The 20,857-nt window shown below is 46.8% G+C and overlaps 1 protein-coding gene across 1 annotated transcript in view; it reads left to right on the top strand.

Moving 5' to 3' along the window:
- The first annotated feature begins 480 nt into the window (after nt 1-480).
- Nucleotides 481-20,857, top strand: part of LOC139672640 (dynein axonemal assembly factor 9-like) — an 87,978-nt gene continuing 67,601 nt past the window's right edge. The window contains exons 1-4 of the mRNA XM_071557079.1: nt 481-574; nt 11,917-11,996; nt 19,015-19,134; nt 20,033-20,157. Of these exons, the coding sequence (XP_071413180.1) occupies nt 501-574; nt 11,917-11,996; nt 19,015-19,134; nt 20,033-20,157 (399 nt within the window). The 5' untranslated portion in view covers nt 481-500. The remainder of the gene's footprint in view (nt 575-11,916; nt 11,997-19,014; nt 19,135-20,032; nt 20,158-20,857) is intronic.

Genomic DNA, 20,857 nt, shown 5'->3' with positions numbered 1-20,857 from the left:
TCCGGGGGTCTCCTCATCCCTATTCCGGGATTCTCTTTATCCCTATCCCGAGGTCTCCGTGGGACCGGGCGAGCCCACTCCCCACCGCGGGGGGGGACACCCACCGACAGTGGTGGGGGCTGGACGCGCCCATGAGCGAGCGGAGACGGGGGGGGGGGGGGGGGGGGGGGGAACTGATGGCACTGGAGGGGTGTGCGCGCACGGGGGGCAGGAGTTGGACGAGCCCATTCCCTCTGGAGGGATGACCTCCCGCATCCCGCGCTATGTCCCCTCGCAGAACCTGCGAGTTATCAAAATATTCCCGACTTCACAATTCGTGACGAGTTAAAACCGTGATCTAAACGCTACTCGGGCAGAAAGGCGCGGAGCAGGGACAGCGGGACGGGTGCCAACCGCTCCATCCACCCCCCGCGCGGGGTGGTGCGCGCCGCAGCCGAGGAGGAGGAGGAGGAGGAGGAGCCGGCCCGGCCCGGCCCTGCTTGGGCCGCATCGCGGTCGCCATGGCGCTGTGCGGCCGCTCCGCTCTCCTCCCGCAGCGCCGAGCCCGGCCCCGCAGCCCCGCAGCCCCCGTCAGGTACCGCAGGGCACACCGGGGGACACGGCCGGGGTGGGGGGACAGCCAGAGGGCACAGCCAGGGAGTGACAGCCAGCGCTGGGAGGGCGCGGTGTGAGCGGGGGGAGCGCTAAGGGGATGCGGGGGTTTGGTGAGGAGATGAAAAGGGTTGGTATGGGACAAGGAGAGGTTTTGCCAGACCTCTCTTTGTGTGTGTGGCGCATTGGGGGTGAAGTAGGATTGATGGTTTGGCGATTTGGGATGAAATAGGGTGTTTTGACGGCTGTTTTAGCGCCTGAGGGATGATGGGGTGCGGCGCTTTGGGGTGGGTAGAGGAGATGCATTGGGAGGGGAAATAGGTGATTTAAGGAAGGGGTTTAAGGGAGTTGATGTGGCGATAAGGCCCAAACTGGGGCGTTCAGAGGGCTGACTGTGCTGGTTATGGGAAAAAAAAGGGTTTAACGCCTGTTTGAGGGCGTTGGGATGGGAAGAGGAGGTTGCTGAAGTGGGCTGGGATAAAGGGGCATTAGGGAGAGGTTTTAAGAGGTATGATGGAGTGACGAGGAGTTTGGTGTGAAAAAAAATGGGTGTTCAGGGGGCTGACTGTGCCGGTTGTGGAGAAAAAGGAGTTTAACGCCTGTTTGAGGACGTTGGAGTGGGAAGGATGGGACTGCAGAGCTTTGGTGATGGGATAGAGGGGTTGGGGTATTAAGGAGAGGTTTTAAGGGATTGGATGGGGTGTTAAGGAGTTCAGTGTGGGAGAAGACCCACAGAGATTCTGCTGATTGTAGAGAAAATAGGGTTTGATGACTGTTTGAGGGCAGTGGGGTGGGCTGAAGGATGAGAGTGCAGGGCTTTGGTGATGGGATAGAGAGGTGTTGGGATAATAAGGATGGTTTTTGTGGCATGCAGAGGGTATTGAGGCATTTTGGGGGGTGTTGCAGCGAGATTTGGGGTCATTAAGGAGGTTTTCTTAGAATCATAGAATGAATTGGGTTGGAAAAGACCTCCGAGATCATCAAGTCCAACCCTTGGGCTAACTCCAGTCCCTTTACCAGATCATGGCACTCAGTGCCATGGCCAAGCTCAGCTGAAAAACCTCCAGGGATGGGGAATCCACCCCCTCTCTGGACAGCCCATTCCAATGCCTGAGCACTCTCTCTGCAAAGAATTTCTTTCTGCACTCCAACTTCAATTTCCCCTGGCAGAGCTTGAGCCCATCGTGCCCCCTTGTCCTATTGCTGAGTGCCTGGGACACTTAGGACAGGGCTTGAAGGGGGTGGGAACATGTGAGATGGTGGCCTTGGCTCTGTGGGAGCTCAGGTGTCAGCTCAGGTATCCTTGGGCTGCCAGAGCTCTGTTTCCATGTAGAGGATTAAGGCACTCCAGTGTGTGAGGCTGGAGCCCATTATCTGAAGGGTCTGAATTGAGCAAACAGCCTCAAGTTGTGCCAGAGGGGGTTTAGGTTGGATATTAAGGAAAATTTCATCACTGGAAGGCTTGTCAAGCACTGGGACAGGGTTTAAAACCCAGGTGTTTAAAAGACATTTATGTGGCACTTGGGGCCGTGGTTTGGTGGTGGCCTTGACAGGGCTGGAGTAACGGTTGGACTGGATAATCTTAGAGGGCTTTTCCAACCTTCCTGATTCCATGATTCTGTTCCATAATGCCCCAAAGAGCAAGCCAGGAACTGAAGTGCTTGATGCTTTCAATAGCTCCACACAATTCCTGGAAGTGTCACCAGATAATAGAGCAGTGGGGACGCTGCACGTGAATTCAGACAAACACTTGGCTGAGCTACCTGGGGCTGTGTTTGCTGGAGATTGTCAATTTAAAACAAAACAACAAACAGCATTTTCACTTTTTGGACGATTTGCCAGTAAAATAAAGATTTCTCTGCTCTGAGGGAGAGACCTGGAGGTTGTTGTGCTTTTAAAATGTGAACATGACAGTTCTGTGCTGGTTTGTGTTCTCTGCCTGCCTGCAGTTAGAGATGGAATCGAGCACAAGAGAGAAGGAAAGTGACCTTTACAAATAATTTTTTTAATTGAATAAATTAATCTTAATTGTTTAGAAGAGCTCAGTGTTTCTTTAGAGCTGCAAAGCGTCTAAAAATTCACGATCTGTAGCAAAATGCCAAGATGGTAACAAAAAAAAAGCTGAAGGAGAAAATGGTTTCCACTCAAGCTTCTCTCTTCCTGAGTGATTTTTGTAATCTGAGCCCCTGTTTTAGGGTTGTCATGAGAACATTCAGGCTCTATGAACATCTGCAAGCTTTGAGCTCCACTGGGAGCTCCTCCAGCATCTGTAACTTGGCGTGGTTAGAAGAGCTGTGTCATTTGGTAATTTTTTTCCCTCCCCAACATTTCATTTTTGTCCAGTTCTCTTTTTTATTTTCAGCCCAGCTGGAGGCCAGTGTTTGCAATACATTTCCCAGGCAGTCAGCAGATAGCAGGCAGTTAATAAAAATAACTTAAAACAAAGCAATCTGTTACCCTCCTCCCCCTTTCCCCAAGTCCCAAACAGGAATGGAAAAATTCTTCAGACTATATAAAGACTAGAGAAAGGGCCAGAGGGAATTCTTGGAGTTCTTCCACATGCTTTGGAGTTTTGGTGTGCCATGTGGGGATCTGGGGACCCTCGGAGCTGAAACAACCTGAGCAAGTAAAGAATGGGTTTGGAAAGGGAAAGGAAAAAATAACTAAGAGAGGAATACTGCCCAAAAAAGGGGATGTTTTTGGGTGGTGATGTCACCCTTCCTGTGTCTGTGTTGAGTGGTGAATGAGTGTGTTCCTTACCAATGCATTTCTGAACAAACAGTCTATTAAATCCTTGTTTTAAGTGAAAATCCACGTCGATTTGTTGTGTTTGGGAGGGCTCTGCACCCACCCAGGCTGAATTACCTTTATGCAAATCAGAGCACAAATCCTCGTTATCATTATCCACGTAACGCAGATGAGTCCTCACCATGTGGGGAAATGCAAAGAGTCCTGGGGTTAATTTTCCTGTTGCCTCTCCCTCTGTGCTGCCCATTCTCATGCTCTGGAGTGTTCTGTTGTTAATCACACAGTGGTTAATAGATGGCTTTTTTCCTGTGGCATCAGCCGAGCCTTGGGAGGGGTGTTTGGATCACAGCGGTGCCAGGACTGAAGAATTGTTGTGGTTTTTTTGTGGTTTCCCACCCGATTTTAGCGGGGGATTGTCTGTGTGGAAAGATTCCCAGTCTGTGCCCGTGTGTTCCTGATGTAACTATGCTGAGGTTCAGGGTTTGTAACAGCACAGGAGTTTTTAAGGGGTGCCCTGTATTTTAGCAATGCAAAGAGAGAGGGGGGTTGACTTGCAGGGAAAAAAAAAAAAGAGAAACAAACCCGACTCCTTGAATATGGATGGTTTTCTGCCATGTTAGGGAAGTGAGATGGCTTAAGGTCTACAGCCCGCGGTAAAAGGGATGTGGAACTGTGCAATTCCTGGGAATAGAGAGGCAGAGAGGGTGCCTGGGAAGGAAAATTGCCAAGGGGAGGAGCGGAGCTGTCCCAGCCACTCAGCCACCCCTGGAGCTCCAGCTGAGGTTCTCCCTTTTCTCCCTTTGCTGGAACTGATGGCAAAGCACCTTGGAGCTTTGTGGCATCAGAGGAGCCTTGGGAGGGTTTTTTGGATCACAGCAATGCCAGGACCGAAGAATTGTTGTGGTTTCCCCCCCAGATTTTTAGTGGGGACTTGTCTGTGTGGAAAGATTCCCAGTCTGTGGCCGTGTGTTCCTGATGTAACTATGCCGAGGTTCAGGGTTTGTAACAGCACAGGAGTTTTTAAGGGGTGCCCTGTATTTTAGCAATGCAAAGAGAGACGGGGTTTGACTTGCAGGGGAAAAAAAAAGAGAAGCAAACCGTGAGTATGGATGGTTTTCTGCCATGTTAAGGAAGTCAGATGGCTTAAGGTCAGTGCCAGACTGCAGCCATAGGTAAGAGGGATGTGGAACTCTGTAATTCCTGGGAATAGAGAGGCAGAGTGAGTGCCTGGGAAGGAGAAGTTGCCAAGGGCAGGAGCGGAGCTGTCACAGCCACTCAGCCTACCCTGGAGCTCCAGCTGAGGTTCTCCCTTGGAAATTGTTGGGCTGGAACTGATGGCAAAGCACCTTGGAGGCTGCAGAGATTGTAGTCCAGGAAGGGCTCTGAAATTTGGTCCTGAGGCCCCGTGGTTTGACAGAGAGTGCTCAGGCATTGGAATGGGCTGCCCAGAGTGGGGGTGGATTCCTCATCCCTGGAGGTTGTAAAACAACTGAGCTTGGCCGTGGCACTGAGTGCCATGATCTGGTAAAGGGACTGGAGTTGAACCAAGGATTGGATTTGATGATCTTGGAGGTCTTTTCCAACCCAATCCATTCTATGATTCTGTGAACTTCTGATTTTTGAAGTGCCAGGCAGTGCCTTGTCCTTCTAATCAGAGGTGGCACAATAATCCCCCTGGAGCTGCTGCTCGGTGCTGCTCCTGCCATTATTGTCATGTTTTCAGGTGATATCATGGTTTGTGAGGGGGATAGTTGATGTCCTCAATAATGTGCTGCAACTTAAGGAAGTGGAAACACCATATAAATGATAAATCACCCTGTTAAACAGAGAAAGCACCAGGGCTGTGGCTCTGACCGGTGTGTAGGTGAGGGGCAACCCATCATTTCATCACATCCCCTGGATGAATTTGGCCTCATTTCCAGCCCATCGGCTGATGTTGAGGCCTGGTCTGTGATTCCTCACAGCACACAAAGATGCTACAGGGCTGCACTATCCATAGGAAATGCCTGTGGGAATATGGATGTGCATTCCTAATAAATGGTGCTGCTGTTGGGATGTGCTGGGGAGCCAAAGATCCTCAAGGAGCTTCTGATGTGCCAACGGCATGAGGCGGTTCCAGAGGGTTAGGAAAGAGACATTCAGGCTTGTTCTTCTGTGCTTTGAGGTCTCTGAAATGCAGAGTTAAATATTCCTGTCAAAGTCAAGAAGTAAAAAATTTGGTCTTGGAAATGCAGAAATTCCTTTATGCCCGGTTTTGATATTTACTTCTTACTGTTGGTAAAAAGTTGCTGGATCCATTTACAGCCAAGATGCCCAGGTTCATTTTGGAGAAATTTGGGAAACAGCAGGAAAATGTTGTATTTTCAAATGTATTAAATGTGAGAAATCGTGTTATTTTTCAAGCTAAATATTAAATTTGAAATACTAAATATTAAATTCGAAATACTAAATATAAAATTTTAAATACTAAATTTCAAATAATATTAAATGTTAAATAATCTGCTTTTGAAATCAATGAAATTCTGAGAGCCTTCAGTGCAGTCTGACTCCTGGATTTTGTTTTCACGGCTCCAGTAAGAGGTGATAGTGTCAGACTGTGGGAAATCCTGGACTCTGATCTCTCAGACAATAATAATGTTTCTGGTAGAAATTGTGAGGTCAACAAAAGGATCGTGAAAAATAAACTGGATTTTTTTTTTTTAGTAGAGTGGAAACAGATGGTGGTAGCAGCAAATGAAGAAGTGAGACTTGGGGGAATAAAAATCCTTTTATTTTTTCATTTCATTTATTTATTTATGTTAAATTGAGACGTTACAGTTAAAACCATTGTCTTGGGAATGTGTTTGAGTCATCCCTGAAAAGATGAGCCCTGTTAACGTGAGGTTCTCCCAGTCTTGCCAGGGATCCCAGATTTTCCCCAGATTTTCCATCCACCCTCGGCCACGTGCGGGTTTTTGGGACGGCCGAGCCTTTGTGGGGGCGGAGCGGAACATCTGCCAGGCTGGGACAAAACACTGAGTGAAATGCCCCCCTTGGCAGCCGAGCCAGCCCGTGACAGGAGCAGCGCATCCCTCGGGAATAGCGCCGGGATCAGCGCCGGGATCGCTGCTGCTGGATTCCCTTGGCAGAAAAAGAATAGAATCATAGAATCATAAAATGGACTGGGTTGGAAAAGACCTCCCAGATCATCAAGTCCAACCCCTGGTCCAACTCCAGTCCCTTTACCAGACTATGGCATTTGATGCCTCTTTGAGGGCATTGAGGTGGGCCGAGGGATGGGGCTGCAGGGCTTTGGTGGTGGGACAGAGGTGTTGGGATGTTAAGGATGATTTTTGTGGCATACAAAGGGCATTGAGGCGTTTTGGGGGTGTTGCAGAGAGATTTGGGGTCATTAAGGAGGTTTTCATAGAATCATAGAATGGATTGGGCTGAAAAGACCTCCGAGATCATCAAGTCCAACCCTTGGTCCAACTCCGGTCCCTTTACCAGATCATGGCACTCAGTGCCACGGCCAAGCTCAGCTGAAAAACCTCCAGGGATGGGGAATCCACCCCCTCTCTGGGCAGCCCATTCCAATGCCTGAGCACTCTCTCTGCAAAGAAGTTTTTGCTGCTCTCCAACTTCAATTTCCCCTGGCAGAGCTTGAGCCCATCGTGCCCCCTTGTCCTATTGCTGAGTGCCTGGGAGAAGAGACCAACCCCCACCTGGCCACAACTTCCCTTCAGAATCACACGCAGCCCAAATCCAGCCAGCAGCGAGGGGGATGCAGGGAAAAGCATCACTTTGTGGGAAAATAAACGCAAAGTCAGACACTGTGTGCCATTGCTGAGGAAACGCGTTTGTTCTTTGTGCTGGAGGAAGGCGGAGCTGTTGTTGATATTCTCTTTATTTGCCGACAGACTGTGCCTTGCAGCGCCGTGTCTGTCCCCGAGCGGTGACAGGCTGGCTGTTGTCAAGTGAGGTGCTTTGCATAATTAGTGTGGAGAACAGATGAGCACTAATTCTTAGAAGTTAATGATTGTCTATTATCTCCCCCCATTTTTTTTGGGTATAGTCCAAGATTAGCAGAAAATCAAGTACCTCAAGGTACAGTTCCTTAATTGGCCCAAGCATCCTTTGTTGCCAGATGTCAACCCAAACGGTGGCTCTGCCTTTTGACTTCCTCCATCAGCAGCCAGCTCGGCTCTGCAGCTGTTGGAAAGCGTTTCTTCCTTATTAATTCCGGGGCTGGAGGTTGTTTGGATCCATGAGCTGATCCCACTTGACACATGGATGGTTCCAGGATTGGGAGTGCAGACACAAAGGCAGCGAGGAGGACGAGGCTGCCCCTCACTCACTGTGGCATCAAAAATATCAAAACTAGCGTGGCCAGCAGGTCCAGGGCAGTGACCATTCCCCTGGACTCTGCCTTGGGGAGGCCACACCTTGAGTGTTGTGTTCAGTTCTGGGCCCCTCAGTTGAGGAAAGAGATCGAGGGGCTGGAGCGGGGCCAGAGAAGAGCAACGAGGCTGGAGAAGGGACTGGAGCACAAGTGCCGTGGGGAGAGGCTGAGGGAGCTGGGGGTGTTTAGCCTGGAGAAGAGGAGGCTCAGAGGTGACCTCAGCACTGTCTGGAACTCCCTGAAGGGAAGTTGCACTCAGCAATAGGGCAAGGGGGCACGATGGGCTCAAGCTCTGCCAGGGGAAATTGAAGTTGGAGAGCAGAAAAACTTCTTTGCAGAGAGAGTACTCGGGCATTGGAATGGGCTGCCCAGAGAGGGGGTGGATTCCCCATCCCTGGAGGTTTTTCAGCTGAGCTTGGCCGTGGCACTGAGTGCCATGATCTGGTAAAGGGACTGGAGTTGGCCCAAGGGTTGGACTTGATGATCTTTGAGGTCTTTTCCGACTCCATCCATTCTATGATTCTAACCTGAGATCAGCTCAGTTAGTTAAAACTTGGTTGTAATAATGCCAAGGTCATGAGTTCAATCCTCTGTGTGAGCCACTGACTGAAGAGTTGGACTCGATGATCCTTATGGGTCCCTTCCAGCTCAGAATAGTCTGGGATCTGTGATAGAAAGTGCAGCTGCTGCTCAAAAGTGCTGGAAAAAATCCCATTTCACCTCCTTTAACTTCCTACTCACTTCCAAAGTTGGATGGATAAGCAGCCGGGAGCTCTTGCCTTGTCAAAATCTCATAGAAATCCAGGATTTTGGGGCTTTCTCAGAAGGGCTTTGTGACATTGTGCTTCCAACACACCTAATGGAAGATGTTACTGTAGATTTAGTTGGGGCTCTGTGTGTGGTGGATCCAGAGCCACATCTCCCAAGAGAGCATCCTAAATCCCAGAGGGTTGTGCCACGGTGTTCGGGGCTGTTCGTCCTTGTTGTTTCTGTTTGAAATGCTGTGGCTGTGGTGGAATAAAAGGCAGGAAAAAGTCAGTGCCCTTGCAGGGAGATTGCTTTGGAGTCGGGAATACACCAGGATTTTTGTTCCCAGCACAGTCTCTTTGTTTTTGTCAGATGACTGGTTAATGTGAAATGCAAGAAAATGCCCCTTTCCCCCCCTCTGTCTTTATACCCAGTTTAGCCTGTATTGTTTAAAAGCATGTTATAAGAATTCTAATTATTCCCTTCCCTGTTTCTGAATGGCATCTTTCTTCAAACACACAGATCTCCTGTGTTTAATGCCAGCCTTTGAATGTAATGATTTATTTATACACCCTTGAAATGACATTGAAAATATTTCTGTGAAGGAGCTTTTTCAGATAATTCTTTCACAGGAACCACTTCTTTAAACGAGGAAAGGAAAAATATTCTGCTGAAGGTTATGTGGTATTAAAAATGAGATAACCATCTCTCTGGTCATGCATCTCATTATGAAATAATGAACTTAGAATTTGCTCTGTGCTTTCACCTTTTGTGTCAGGGTTGAAGGACACCCAGATTTTTCATGCAGAAGTGTCTTAGCAGCTTAATCTGAGAAATTTATGTATTTTTAGGGAAGGAAAGAAATACCCAACTCAGAACAAACATGCAGGTACTTTCCTCCCCCAGTTCCTCTTCCCTTTTCTGTCCCACTGCAGTTTACTTGAAAATACTTTTACAGAGCTCAGGAAGACAAACAAAAGAGCAAATTTTGCTTTGCTCTGCTCTGATCTCCTTTCCCAAGCCCATAACATTGATTTTATTTTTAAAAGACAAACATATTTTGGTTACCCTTTAGTGGAAGCTGTTGAAATTAAATTAAAATGTAAATATCTAAGGAGTAACTTACCTTGTATCATAAGATAATAGTTTAAATAAATGGGAAGATCTTTTCCTATGAGTTTTTTACAAAGGGTGTCCCCTTATTTTTGTCCAGTTGAGTTCTGATCATTCCTTTTTTATAAAAGGGATCATTATAAGAGGGAAAAATAGTAGCAAACTCAAGGTATGTATTTCTACTGTGTTTATAATACAGAAGAGGTTTTAAAAATGTTACTGAGTCCCAAAAACTCTGTCTGTGACTGGAGAATTCCTTCGATTTTCCTTGAACTCGGGTAGGAGAGGGATTATTGCATTTTGTTCTGGGGAGCTGAGTGAGAATCTCCCTTTGTGCCCTCAGATAGAAATATTATAACATTTTTTGCTGACCAGTTTCTTTCCTCACAAATGGCAAATGTTTCAATAAAACTCAGTGTGGAACCTGCTTGGGGTGTCCCTGCAGAGTCCTTGGCCCTGCAGACTCCTTGGCCCTGCAGACTCCTTGGCCCTGCAGACTCCTTGGCCCTGCAGACTCCTTGGCCCTGCAGACTCCTTGGTCCTGCAGACTCCTTGGCCCTGCAGACTCCTTGGCCCTGCAGAGCCCTTGGTCCTGTTTTCCCACGGCCCTTCCAGCCTGTCCTTCAGATCCTCTGGAAATCCTGGAATGACCCAGAAGCACCTTGAGAAGCCTCTCACTCCTGCACAGCTTGTTCATAAAGTTATTTCATTTTCTGGGTGTTTTTACAGAGGCTTTAGCAGCTCTTTCCTGCAGCTGGTCCTGAAATAACTGGGCTTGTTTTCATCCCAACAAATGGAATAAATCCAGTTTGTTTGTGCTCACAGGGAAGAGTCTGGGGAGTTTTCCTGCTCTGGGTCTTGTGACATGGGAAGTATAAAAATATAAGCATTAGTAAAAATATTCAAGCACTTTGTGTCGTAGTGGATCATCTCACCCAGTTATTTTGGGGTCCTGTTTGATGGTGGGTCAGAAGCCTCCCAGAATAAGACCAGAGAGGGGGTGGATTCCCCATCCCTGGAGGTTTTTCAACTGAGCTTGGCCGTGGAACTGAGTGCCATGATCTGGTAAAGGGACTGGAGTTGGCCCAAGGGTTGGACTTGATCATCTCGGAGGTCTTTTCCAACCCAATCCATTCTAGGATTCTATGAAAAAAACCCTTTATTTTGGAGGACTGTGAGGTTCAGTTTTAGGTTAGGCTTTAAACTAGAAATAAGTTGCTGAAATGTGCAGGATAAAGGTCAGTGTTGTTTGTGACAGATTTCTTGGCATCATCAAACATCTGATAGTACCTGATTAAGTGTCTTTTTGTTGTCATCACTGGCTTTAATTTCTGTTTCCATATTTAACATCAAAATCCCCATTCATGTACTCAGCACTCTGATCAGTGCAGTGTGACAGGAATCAGGAAGTTTGAGGCAACAAGAATAATTTAGGGTTTCAGAACTGAAACAGATGATCTAAAAAAGGGAAAAATTAAAGCTGGAATGGTTTGTATGGATTTTTTTTCTATGAAAGTGTCTCCCAGTGTTGTCTGTCCTTTCTTGTGGATGTTGCATTTCCCTTGGATTGGCCATAATGGAAACCTTTCTGTCGTTCAGAGAAAGTGGAGCATGATAATTGTAATATTGCTGAAAAGATGGGTTTGCTTTTTGATGAAACTGGAAATATTTGCCCTGACTTTATTGTTTGTTTGAACTGCTCTGTTTGAGTGTTTCTGTCAGAGATATTTGTTTCCTGAACAGCTCATAGTTCCATAAAAAAGGGCATAAACAAGAAAGCGCATTCTGTAACACCAACAGTGAAATTTCTTTTCTTTTATCTGTATTTAAACAAGCTCACAGAATGTTGCCTGGGAGCACAAATTGCTTTGCTCTCTCTCTGCCTTTTGTTAATGGATTTTTTCCCTGGTTTAAAGATGTATCTTGAACAACTGAATTAATTCTTTTATAATAAACTATTCACTTTGGTTACAAAAAAATTGGTAAGGCTTGGAATTGTTTAATTTCTTATTAATGTTGGACTTTATGATTTTTTTTTCCAACACTTGGAGGTATTTTCCAAACTTAACAATTCTCTGGTTCTAATGTAGGTTGTCAAAGGTGTATTTTGTGTTTGTGGTTTCCCTGACTGTTCATTCTGAAAAAGTGCCGTGTTTATGGAAATAACCAGGAATGATTGGAGAGGAGGTCTAAATATGTTTCATACTCAAGCTGAAGTGTCCACTTAGTTTATATAATAAAGAAAAAAGCTCAGGCAGCCCTTGAGCCTCCAAATTTGCCATTTCCCACCAGTTTCCTTGAAGACAAATTCTCTTTTTTTTTGTTTTTTTTTGCAGCTGCAGCCGCCTCCGAAACATTCAGAGCATCCTGACCCAGAGCAGCAAATCTCAGCCCGATGGAATCCTCTGCATTTTAGGTTAGTTTTGCATTTTCTCCCCTTTAATTCCCACTGCACTCATAAAGATCCCACCAATTTCAGGAGGGTGAGGATCATTTTCCTGCCCCGAGGCCCAGCCTGGTTTGTCAGTGAATGAACAGCTGATTGTTGCTCTCTTTGCTCAATTCTCCAGCCTGTTCACTAATTTCAGGCAGAGAAGTTGAAACAGTGGCATGAGAAACCCAGGAGATAAATGTTGGCACATAAACAACGTGTGGGTTCAGTGCTTTGTGCCTTTGGGATTGGGGGGAAAGGGCAATAAAGGAGCACGTGCAAATGTGCTGGGGGAAGGAACGGGGTTTGTGGTGTTTTAATGTGATTTCTGTGTGTACATTGACTCTGGTTTCCTATTATATAATCAGTGACAGGATATTGAAGGAAGAATTCAGAAATGGTGATTGAAATTCCTCAGAGAAAAGGCCTTGTTTAAATAATGGATTACAGTTAAAGGTGGAGAAATCTGATGTAGCCCCAAAGAAGTTTTGTGTAAGAAATGACACAACAGCCTGGGGGGGTTAGTTTTATTTTTTAGGTTTTTTTAATGATGTGGCAAGAAAAGTTAAAGCTCATCTATCGGACCACAAAATAAATTTTTATTTTATTTTATTTTATTTTATTTTATTTTATTTTATTTTATTTTATTTTATTTTATTTTATTTTATTTTATTTTATTTTACTTTATTTTATTTTATTTTATTTTACTTTATTTTATTTTACTTTATTTTATTTTATTTTTTGTTTATCTATCTATTTATTTTTAGATTTTTATATATTTAGATATATTTTTATATATATATATTTATATAAGTATTTTTATATATTTATATTTAGATATATTTATATATATACACATATATAGATATAAATACACACACATATAAATACACACTCACATATATATATAAATAAACATACATACATATACACACACACATATATATAAAAACACACACACATCTATGTATCTATATCTATATCTACAAACCCCCTAGTTCTCTTGTAGTCAATGCAAGCTGTCCAACATGACTCTTCCCATCCCACATTCTCTAAGGTAAGGGTTTAAATCTTTGCCTAAGTAGCAGCTCTGCAGTCAGAAGGTCTGTAAGGTCACTGTGTCAGTGGAACTTAATCAGGCAGGATAAACTGCTTGGGTTTTGCCTTTGCTGCTGATTTAGTGTCACAGGACGTGTTAAGTTGTGCCATCTCACCACTGGCACTGCAGTCTTGGTAACTCTGAGCTGTAGCAAGTGCTGAGTCATAGAATCATAGAATAGATTGGGTTGGAAAAGACCTCTGAGATCATCAAGTCCAACCCTTGGGCCAACTCCAGTCCCTTTACCAGATCATGGCACTCAGTGCCACGGCCAAGCTCAGCTGAAAAACCTCCAGGGATGGGGAATCCACCCCCTCTCTGGGCAGCGCATTCCAATGCCTGAGCACTCTCTCTGCAAAGAAGTTTTTGCTGCTCTCCAATTTCCCCTGGCAGAGCTTGAGCCCATCGTGCCCCCTTGTCCTATTGCTGAGTGCCTGGGAGAAGAGACCAACCCCCACCTGGCCAGAACTTCCCTTCAGGCAGTTCCAGACAGTGCTGAGGTCACCTCTGAGCCTCCTCTTCTCCAGGCTAAACACCCCCAGCTCCCTCAGCCTCTCCCCACAGCACTTGTGCTCCACTCCCTTCTCCAGCCTCGTTGCTCTTCTCTTCTCACTTGGGTTGGAAGAGACCTCTGAGATCATCAAGTTCAACCCTTGATCCAACCCCACTGGGATCACTCTGTCACTCTGTGCCCTGGGCTGGTGATCACAGTGGGGTTGGATCAAGACATGGTGGATTCTCTGACCCTGGAGGTGTTTAAGAGGAGACTCAGTGCCGCATCCAGTCCTTTCTCCAGCCTCGTTGCTCTTCTCTGGCCCCGCTCCAGCCCCTCAATCTCTTTCCTCAACTGAGGGGCCCAGAACTGAACACAACACTCAAGGTGTGGCCTCCCCAAGGCAGAGTCCAGGGGAAGGGTCACTGCCCTGGGCCTGCTGGTCTTGCTAGTTTGGATCCAGGCCAGGATCCCATTGGCCTTCTTGGCCACCTGCTGAGCCAAGAACAGGCAGTTAAACTGTTGCACAGTTTCAGGGAAAGTGTTGCAGGCAGAGGGAACTTCTTTGTGTAATTCTGAGCATCATTGGCAGGATTATTCCATTCATAAGACCATATTTTACCAGCTAAGCACTTGTGTGGAAATCCAGGAGGCGAGTTCTACTCTCTGAGCACCCACAAAGGGGCTCTTGTCTGCCCTGACCTGGCTTGTGGAGCCTGCACAATTTCTGGCATAACTTCCATGCAACAGGCACTGTTACAAATGCATTAAATCTGTCATCAAATACAAGCTTCAGTGACAAAAAACCATGTAGTTTTACATCCTGAGTCCTGTTGGCTTGTATGGAAAGCAGATACTCATAACTATGTTTTTTTTATCAGTGCATGTTCTACCTCACTTGGCTGCCTTTAATGACCTGAGCTAATAATGCACTTCCCTCAGCCCAGCTTTAATTGCAGACTGGGTTGTGAGCTAAAAACAATATAAACTTTCACAGCTTTGCTTCAAGTTCATTAATATTTGCACTGAAATTAAAACCAGCCTTGTGAGATCCCAAGAGAGACCAGAACTGACCCATTGTTGATACAAGTATTTAAATGTAGCTACAGCTGATTTTTTTAAAAGAATGCTGTAATCTGATTTTGAAGTGGTTGCCTGGTGGCATTCCTGCTTTCTTTGCGGGGAGAAAAAGGCATCAAAAGTGACAGGAAAAATTAATTTGGAAGTTGGCATTTACTTTTTATCCTCCCCAGAGAGCGTCAGGGGACTTACAGGCTGTAGTAGTAAATCTTTAAGATTATTTAATATTTGTTCTGTTCAAGTATTACTACTTTTTTAGATTATTATTTTTGTCTCCATTATACCCATCCTACACTGAGCTCTTCCTCCTGAGGTTTCCCCCACATCTCTTAAGAGCATTTAGTGTATTGTACCAATTGTTCATCCCTTTCCAAGCAGACTGTTTGAAGGATTATTGTGCCCCTTGTGCTGGCACTGCATTGGTTTGGGGCAAATACCCAGAGGTGATCTGTCCATTCTCTCACCTTCCTGGGGTGAGGACATCAGTGCTGGGGGTCCTTTGGTGTCTTTAGAATCCTAGAATGGATTGGTTTGGAAAAGACCTCCAAGATCATCAAGTCCAACCCTTGGGCCAACTCCAGTCCCTTTACAAGATCATGGCACTCAGTGCCACGGCCAAGCTCAGTTTCAAAACCTCCAGGGACGGGGAATCCACCCCCTCTCTGGGCAGCCCATTCCAATGCCTGAGTACTCTCTCTGCAAAGAAGTTTTTGCTGCTCTCCAATTTCCCCTGGCAGAGCTTGAGCCCATCGTGCCCCCTTGTCCTATTGCTGAGTGCCTGGGAGAAGAGACCAACCCCCAGCTGGCCAGAACTTCCCTTCAGGGAGTTCCAGACAGTGCTGAGGTCACCTCTGAGCTTCCTCTTCTCCAGGCTAAACACCCCCAGCTCCCTCAGCCTCTCCCCACAGCACTTGTGCTCCAGTCCCTTCTCCAGCCTCGTTGCTCTTCTCTGGCCCCGCTCCAGCCCCTCAAGATCTTTCACTCACTTTATCTTACTGAGCACACAGATTTTTTTTATCTGCCCTTGTTTGACCACATTGTTTTCTGCCAATTGAACAAACTGAATGGGCTGTGAGGGTCGGCTGGGCCCTGACAGCAGGAACAGGAGCAGGAGCAGGGCCGGCTCCGTGTGCTGGGGCTGAGTCACTGTGTGAGGACACCCTGGGGACAGGCTGGGGACAGGCAGGGAGTGACTGACCGCCCTCCACGCTGGGCTGGGGACACCCTGGGGACAGGCTGGGGATAGGCTGGGCAGTGACTGAGTGCCCTCCGCGCTCGGCTGGGGACACCCTGGGGACACCCTGGGGACAGGCTGGGCAGTGACTGAGTGCCCTCCGCACTCGGCTGGGGACAGGCTGGGGACACCCCGGGGACAGGCTGGGGACAGGCTGGGCAGTGACTGAGTGCCCTCCGCGCTCGGCTGGGGACAGGCTGGGCAGTGACTGAGTGCCCTCCGCACTCAGCTGGGGACAGGCTGGGGACAGGCTAGGCAGTGACTGAGTGCCCTCCGCGCTCGGCTGGGGACAGGCGTCGCCGGTCCTAATTAGTGACCGTGCCCATTGACAGGCGTCGCGGTTCCTAATTAGCGGCCGTGCCCATTGACAGGCGTCGCGGTTCCTAATTAGTGTCCGTGCCCATTATTCTGCGGAGGCTCCTGCTCTGCGCTCCGGGGGTTCTTCTCCTTGCCATTGTTTGGTTTCCTGTTTGTTTCCCGCTCCTGTATCTGTTTCTTCAGCTCCGCGTGTTTCTCTAGGGTAGCGCCAAAGCCTCCCTGTGAGAGCTGTGTCTGTGCTGGGTGATTAAAACCCCAAACCAACCACAAACCCCAAATGCTCTGCAGAGTTAATGGGTTTGTGTTAAACCGATGCCTTCCCCCTGTGCCTGTCAGTGCTCTGCAAAGCAATAAATTCTCTCGTGTCCTGACAAGAGCTGATCTTATCAGCTGCCCCCCTTGTTAACATCGTTGTGTTTTTTCTTCCCCTCCTTCTGTCTCTAACTCGAAAAGCAGCACTTTGGTGTTTAGCTTGGAGGGTCTTCTCTGCTTGAAGCCTGATGAGCTGCTGCACCCACATAAACCCCCAAATTCTTCACGTGATGGCGACATCATAACTATTTTAGAGAAGAAAAAATTCTCTGAATTTTCTCTAAAATGCAGACTGTTCCTCATTTTAATTCTGATCTTCCAGAAACTGTAATAATAGAATCCTAGAATGGTGTGGGTTGGGAGGGACCTCAAGGCCCATCCAGTTCCACCCCTGCCATGGACAGGGACACCTCCCACCAGCTCAGGGTGCTCCAAGCCCTGTCCAACCTGGCCTTGGACACTTCCAGGGATGGGGCAGCCACAGCTTCTCTGCCCACCCTATGCCAGGGCCTGCCCACCCAATTCCTTCCCAGTATCCCACCTATCCCTGCCTTCTGTCACTGAGAAGTCATTCCCTGTGTCCTGTCCCTCCAGGCCTTGTCCCCAGTCCCTCTCCAGCTCTCCTGGAGCGCCTTCAGACCCTGCCAGGGGCTCTCAGGTGCCCCTGGAGCCTTCTTTTCTCCAGGTTGAATAAGCCCAGTCTGTCTGTGCCAGACTGTTGCTCCTCTGGTGGCCTTCAGGAGTTGCCTCCACTGGGCAAGCAATCAGTAACCCAGATTATCTGGAGGGCATTGTGTGTTGGCTTCCCAAGGCTTTGGCTGATTCCAGGGAGACTGATTCCATTTAACTGTAGCTCCCTAAAATAAGGCACAGTTGCTCCTGCACGAAGGGAATCTCCACCTTTCTTTGTAACTGCAATCCCACCTGGACACGAGGGCTTTGGCAGCAATATCAGTGTGTTGAGTCCCATTAAATTCCAGATTACATGGGGCTGAAAATGGGAATAAAACAGAGGGACTGTGTTTTCCCTCTCCTCTCTTTTGTGCCCTCTCCCTGAGTTCCCAAATCCAGGGAAATCTGGTTGTGCAGAGAATTACTGGCAAAGACAACATTGCAGGAGGGGAGAGGATGAGTGAGTGGGGCTGAGCATCCTTTGGCTGAGCTTTATCCATGCCATGGCTTGAGTTACACAGTGACTGATATTCCTGTGGCAAGGGATGCCTTGGACACCTCCAGCAGTGGGAACTCCAAAACTTTTCCAGACAAGTCCAAGCAGTGCAGTGGTACAATTTGAAGGGATTGAGCCTGTCTGTTCCACAGCCTTACCCCAAACACCAGATCCCTAGGAATACAGTGTGCTGGCCAAGGGCACTGCTGCACAAACAGGGAGTTATTAACATGTGGGATTCAGACATGGCATCTCATTAGCACTTAAAGCTGAAGTAAAACAAGAAATCAGGAGCATAATTAGGAAAACCTGAGGTTTGTTCTGGTTTCTGATAATTCAGGTGACTCTTGGCTTCCCATCCAAGTCCTCAACCCCTGACATTCAGGCCTTGTTGTTCCATTATCAGTGTCCTTGTCTTTCCTTTGTATTGTGGTAACAAATCCTGATTTTTGCAACCATTTAATTGTATCCTAATATAACTTGGTAGGAAAAGTTAGAGGAATTTTGTGGCAGTCAGGACTGGTGACCTCTGAAATGTGGGTGTCAAGGGTGCTGCTTCATCTGTAGTTTTATTTGTGGAGAAAACTGGTTGATTACAGTAGAATTAGGAATGATGGCTGTGACTACCATCCAGAGAGATGAAAATGTTCTATAAATCTACAGCTTCATTCCTTTCTTTGTGTTTATCTTTTATCTCTTCATGCTCCAGATCGTCAGTTGTTTTCATTTGATTTTTCCAAGGGCCAGGAAAGGCTTTCCTTGGAAGCTCTTTGTGCACCCTTTGTTTTGTGAGAGCATCTTTTCATGATTTGTCAGAGGTCTGGGCTGGCTCTGGTGACTCAGGGATTGCACCATAGCACTGATAAGATAATGTTTAATCATGTATTCCAAAGCAGGAGATTTGGGTCACAGGATTAGTTTGTTAGGAAGCTTCAATCAAGAAGATATTAATTAGAATGCATCCTGCATCCAGACAGATGTTTGAATTACCAGATAAAATGGAACTCCTGATGCAGAGCACTGCAGATAGATAGATTTATTTCAATTTTTAAGCAAAACCTGTGGATTTAGGTCAAAAGTGGGATGTCAGCACGTGGCTGTGAACATCTAAAAGCTCCTTTTTCCTTACCCTGTTCTCCCAGGATGTTCAACAGTGTTCCTGAGGGAGCAGAGTTAATACTCCTGGTTGAAGGTTCTCTTTTGTTTTCTTTAAGGTTCTCTTGTTGGGGAAGAACACAAAGCTTTGAGGTGAGCAGTGTTAGTTCCCACAGCATTTGACATGTGGTTTTGGTCTTTCAGGCATAGACAGTCGCTACAATGAAGGCTGCAGGGAGCTGGCAAACTACCTGCTCTTTGGGTTGTACAACCAGAACAACCACGACTTGGAGAGGACAGGCTTCCCTGAGGAGGTGCTTGATGGTGAGGAACCTGCTCAGTGTTCTTACTGCCCTTCACAGAATCACAGAATGGATTGGTTTGGAAAAGACCTCCAAGATCATCAAGTCCAACCCTTGGTCCAACTCCAGTCCCTTTACCAGATCATGGCACTCAGTGCCATGGCCAAGCTCAGCTGAAAAACCTCCAGGGATGGGGAATCCACCCCCTCTCTGGGCAGCCTGTTCCAATGCCTGAGCACTCTCTCTGCAAAGAATTTTTTTCTGCTCTCCAACTTCAATTTCCCCTGGCAGAGCTTGAGCCCATCGTGCTCCCTTGTCCTATTGCTGAGTGCTTGGGAGAAGAGACCAACCCCCAGCTGGCCAGAACTTCCCTTCAGGGAGTTCCAGACAGTGCTGAGGTCAAATTCCTGAGCTCCCTTTCCCTCCAGCACACCACCTCACCTTTGGAACATTTGGAAGGTGGCCAATCACCCTAATCCATGATTGTTATTCCCTGATTTTCATCAAACTCTGGATATCTCCCCCTGGGCTGTGCTGGCTGAGCTGGAGCAGCTTCTGATGTAACCCCAGGCAGGAGCAGCTGCAGTTCAGGGTTCTGGCACTGCTCATCCCGACTCCCTTGGCTGCTCCAAGGACAGGCTGATGCAAGTGCTGTGCAAGACTTTGGAACAACCCCACAGTTGTCTGGAACTGTATCAAGGCTGTTGTGCTCGGGACTGTCTGTGACTGCCAACTGTTCCTTTTCCTTGTGTCAAAGAAATGAGGAGTTTCTGTGCATTCAGATAGTTCAACAGTTTGCCTTTAATGAGGTACATGAGAGAAAAAGTGTGTTCTGTTCAATCTGAGAGGGGGTTTTGTGCCCATAAAATCCTGTGTGTGGAGTTCTGATGCTGGAATAACAATTTTTGTTCCTTTTGCAGATATGATCATATTAATAAAACCTGACAGTGTTCACCTGTACTGCAACCCTGTGAATTACAACCATCTTTTGCCCTACGTGGCACACTGGAGGAACTTGCATTTTCACTGCCTGACTGAAAATGAGGTAAGTGAAAAACAAAGGCAGATAAGGCTTGCTAATGAACTTGTTAATGAGCTGATACTTTAAGCGGAACTTCTTTTGACATTCCTTCCAGAAGCTCTTTCACTTTTTCATCCTCATAGGGGAGGGATCTGTGTCTGTGTGGGGATCAATCATTTTCCAAAGTGTGCAAGAAGAATATGGTGTCAATACTTCTATTTGTTGGAGCATGAAGACAAATTGCTCTCCTCTCCCACTAATTAATATTGTTTTGACATGAGTCAACGATCTTTTAATGAGGAAAAACGTGTGGGTTGTGAGAAATGCAAAATCTGGATCAAGTACCACTGAGATTTTCAACAACAGCCTTGTTTGCTGCCCGGGCAGTGTTTGAATGTTAGAACAGATCAGCTTAGAAAGCCATTTAAAATCTGGAAATTTTATTATATATTTTCATTTTAACTCTCAACTCTTCTTTTCAAGAGCTATAACCTCCACTGGGCCACATATGTGATACAAGTTTCTTCTTGCTTTTAAAATTGAAGGTGTTCTAGAAGAATTATGTTTATTGGAGTTAAGAATTAAAGCAGTTTATGTAGGTGTAGACACCTAGAGAGACTGGAAATGCTTCTTCCTAAATCCAGTTCTGTGCAACTCCTTTTCTAACTTAGAATGACTGTTCCCTGGAGTGGGTTTGGAGCCTGCAGTGGGTGAAGCAGGTGGA

This window comes from Pithys albifrons, chromosome 5, assembly GCF_047495875.1.
Source record: "Pithys albifrons albifrons isolate INPA30051 chromosome 5, PitAlb_v1, whole genome shotgun sequence".
Lineage (NCBI taxonomy): Eukaryota > Metazoa > Chordata > Aves > Passeriformes > Thamnophilidae > Pithys > Pithys albifrons.
The sequence above is the reverse complement of the archived record's forward strand: the minus strand, read 5'-3'. Positions and strand labels throughout refer to the sequence as shown.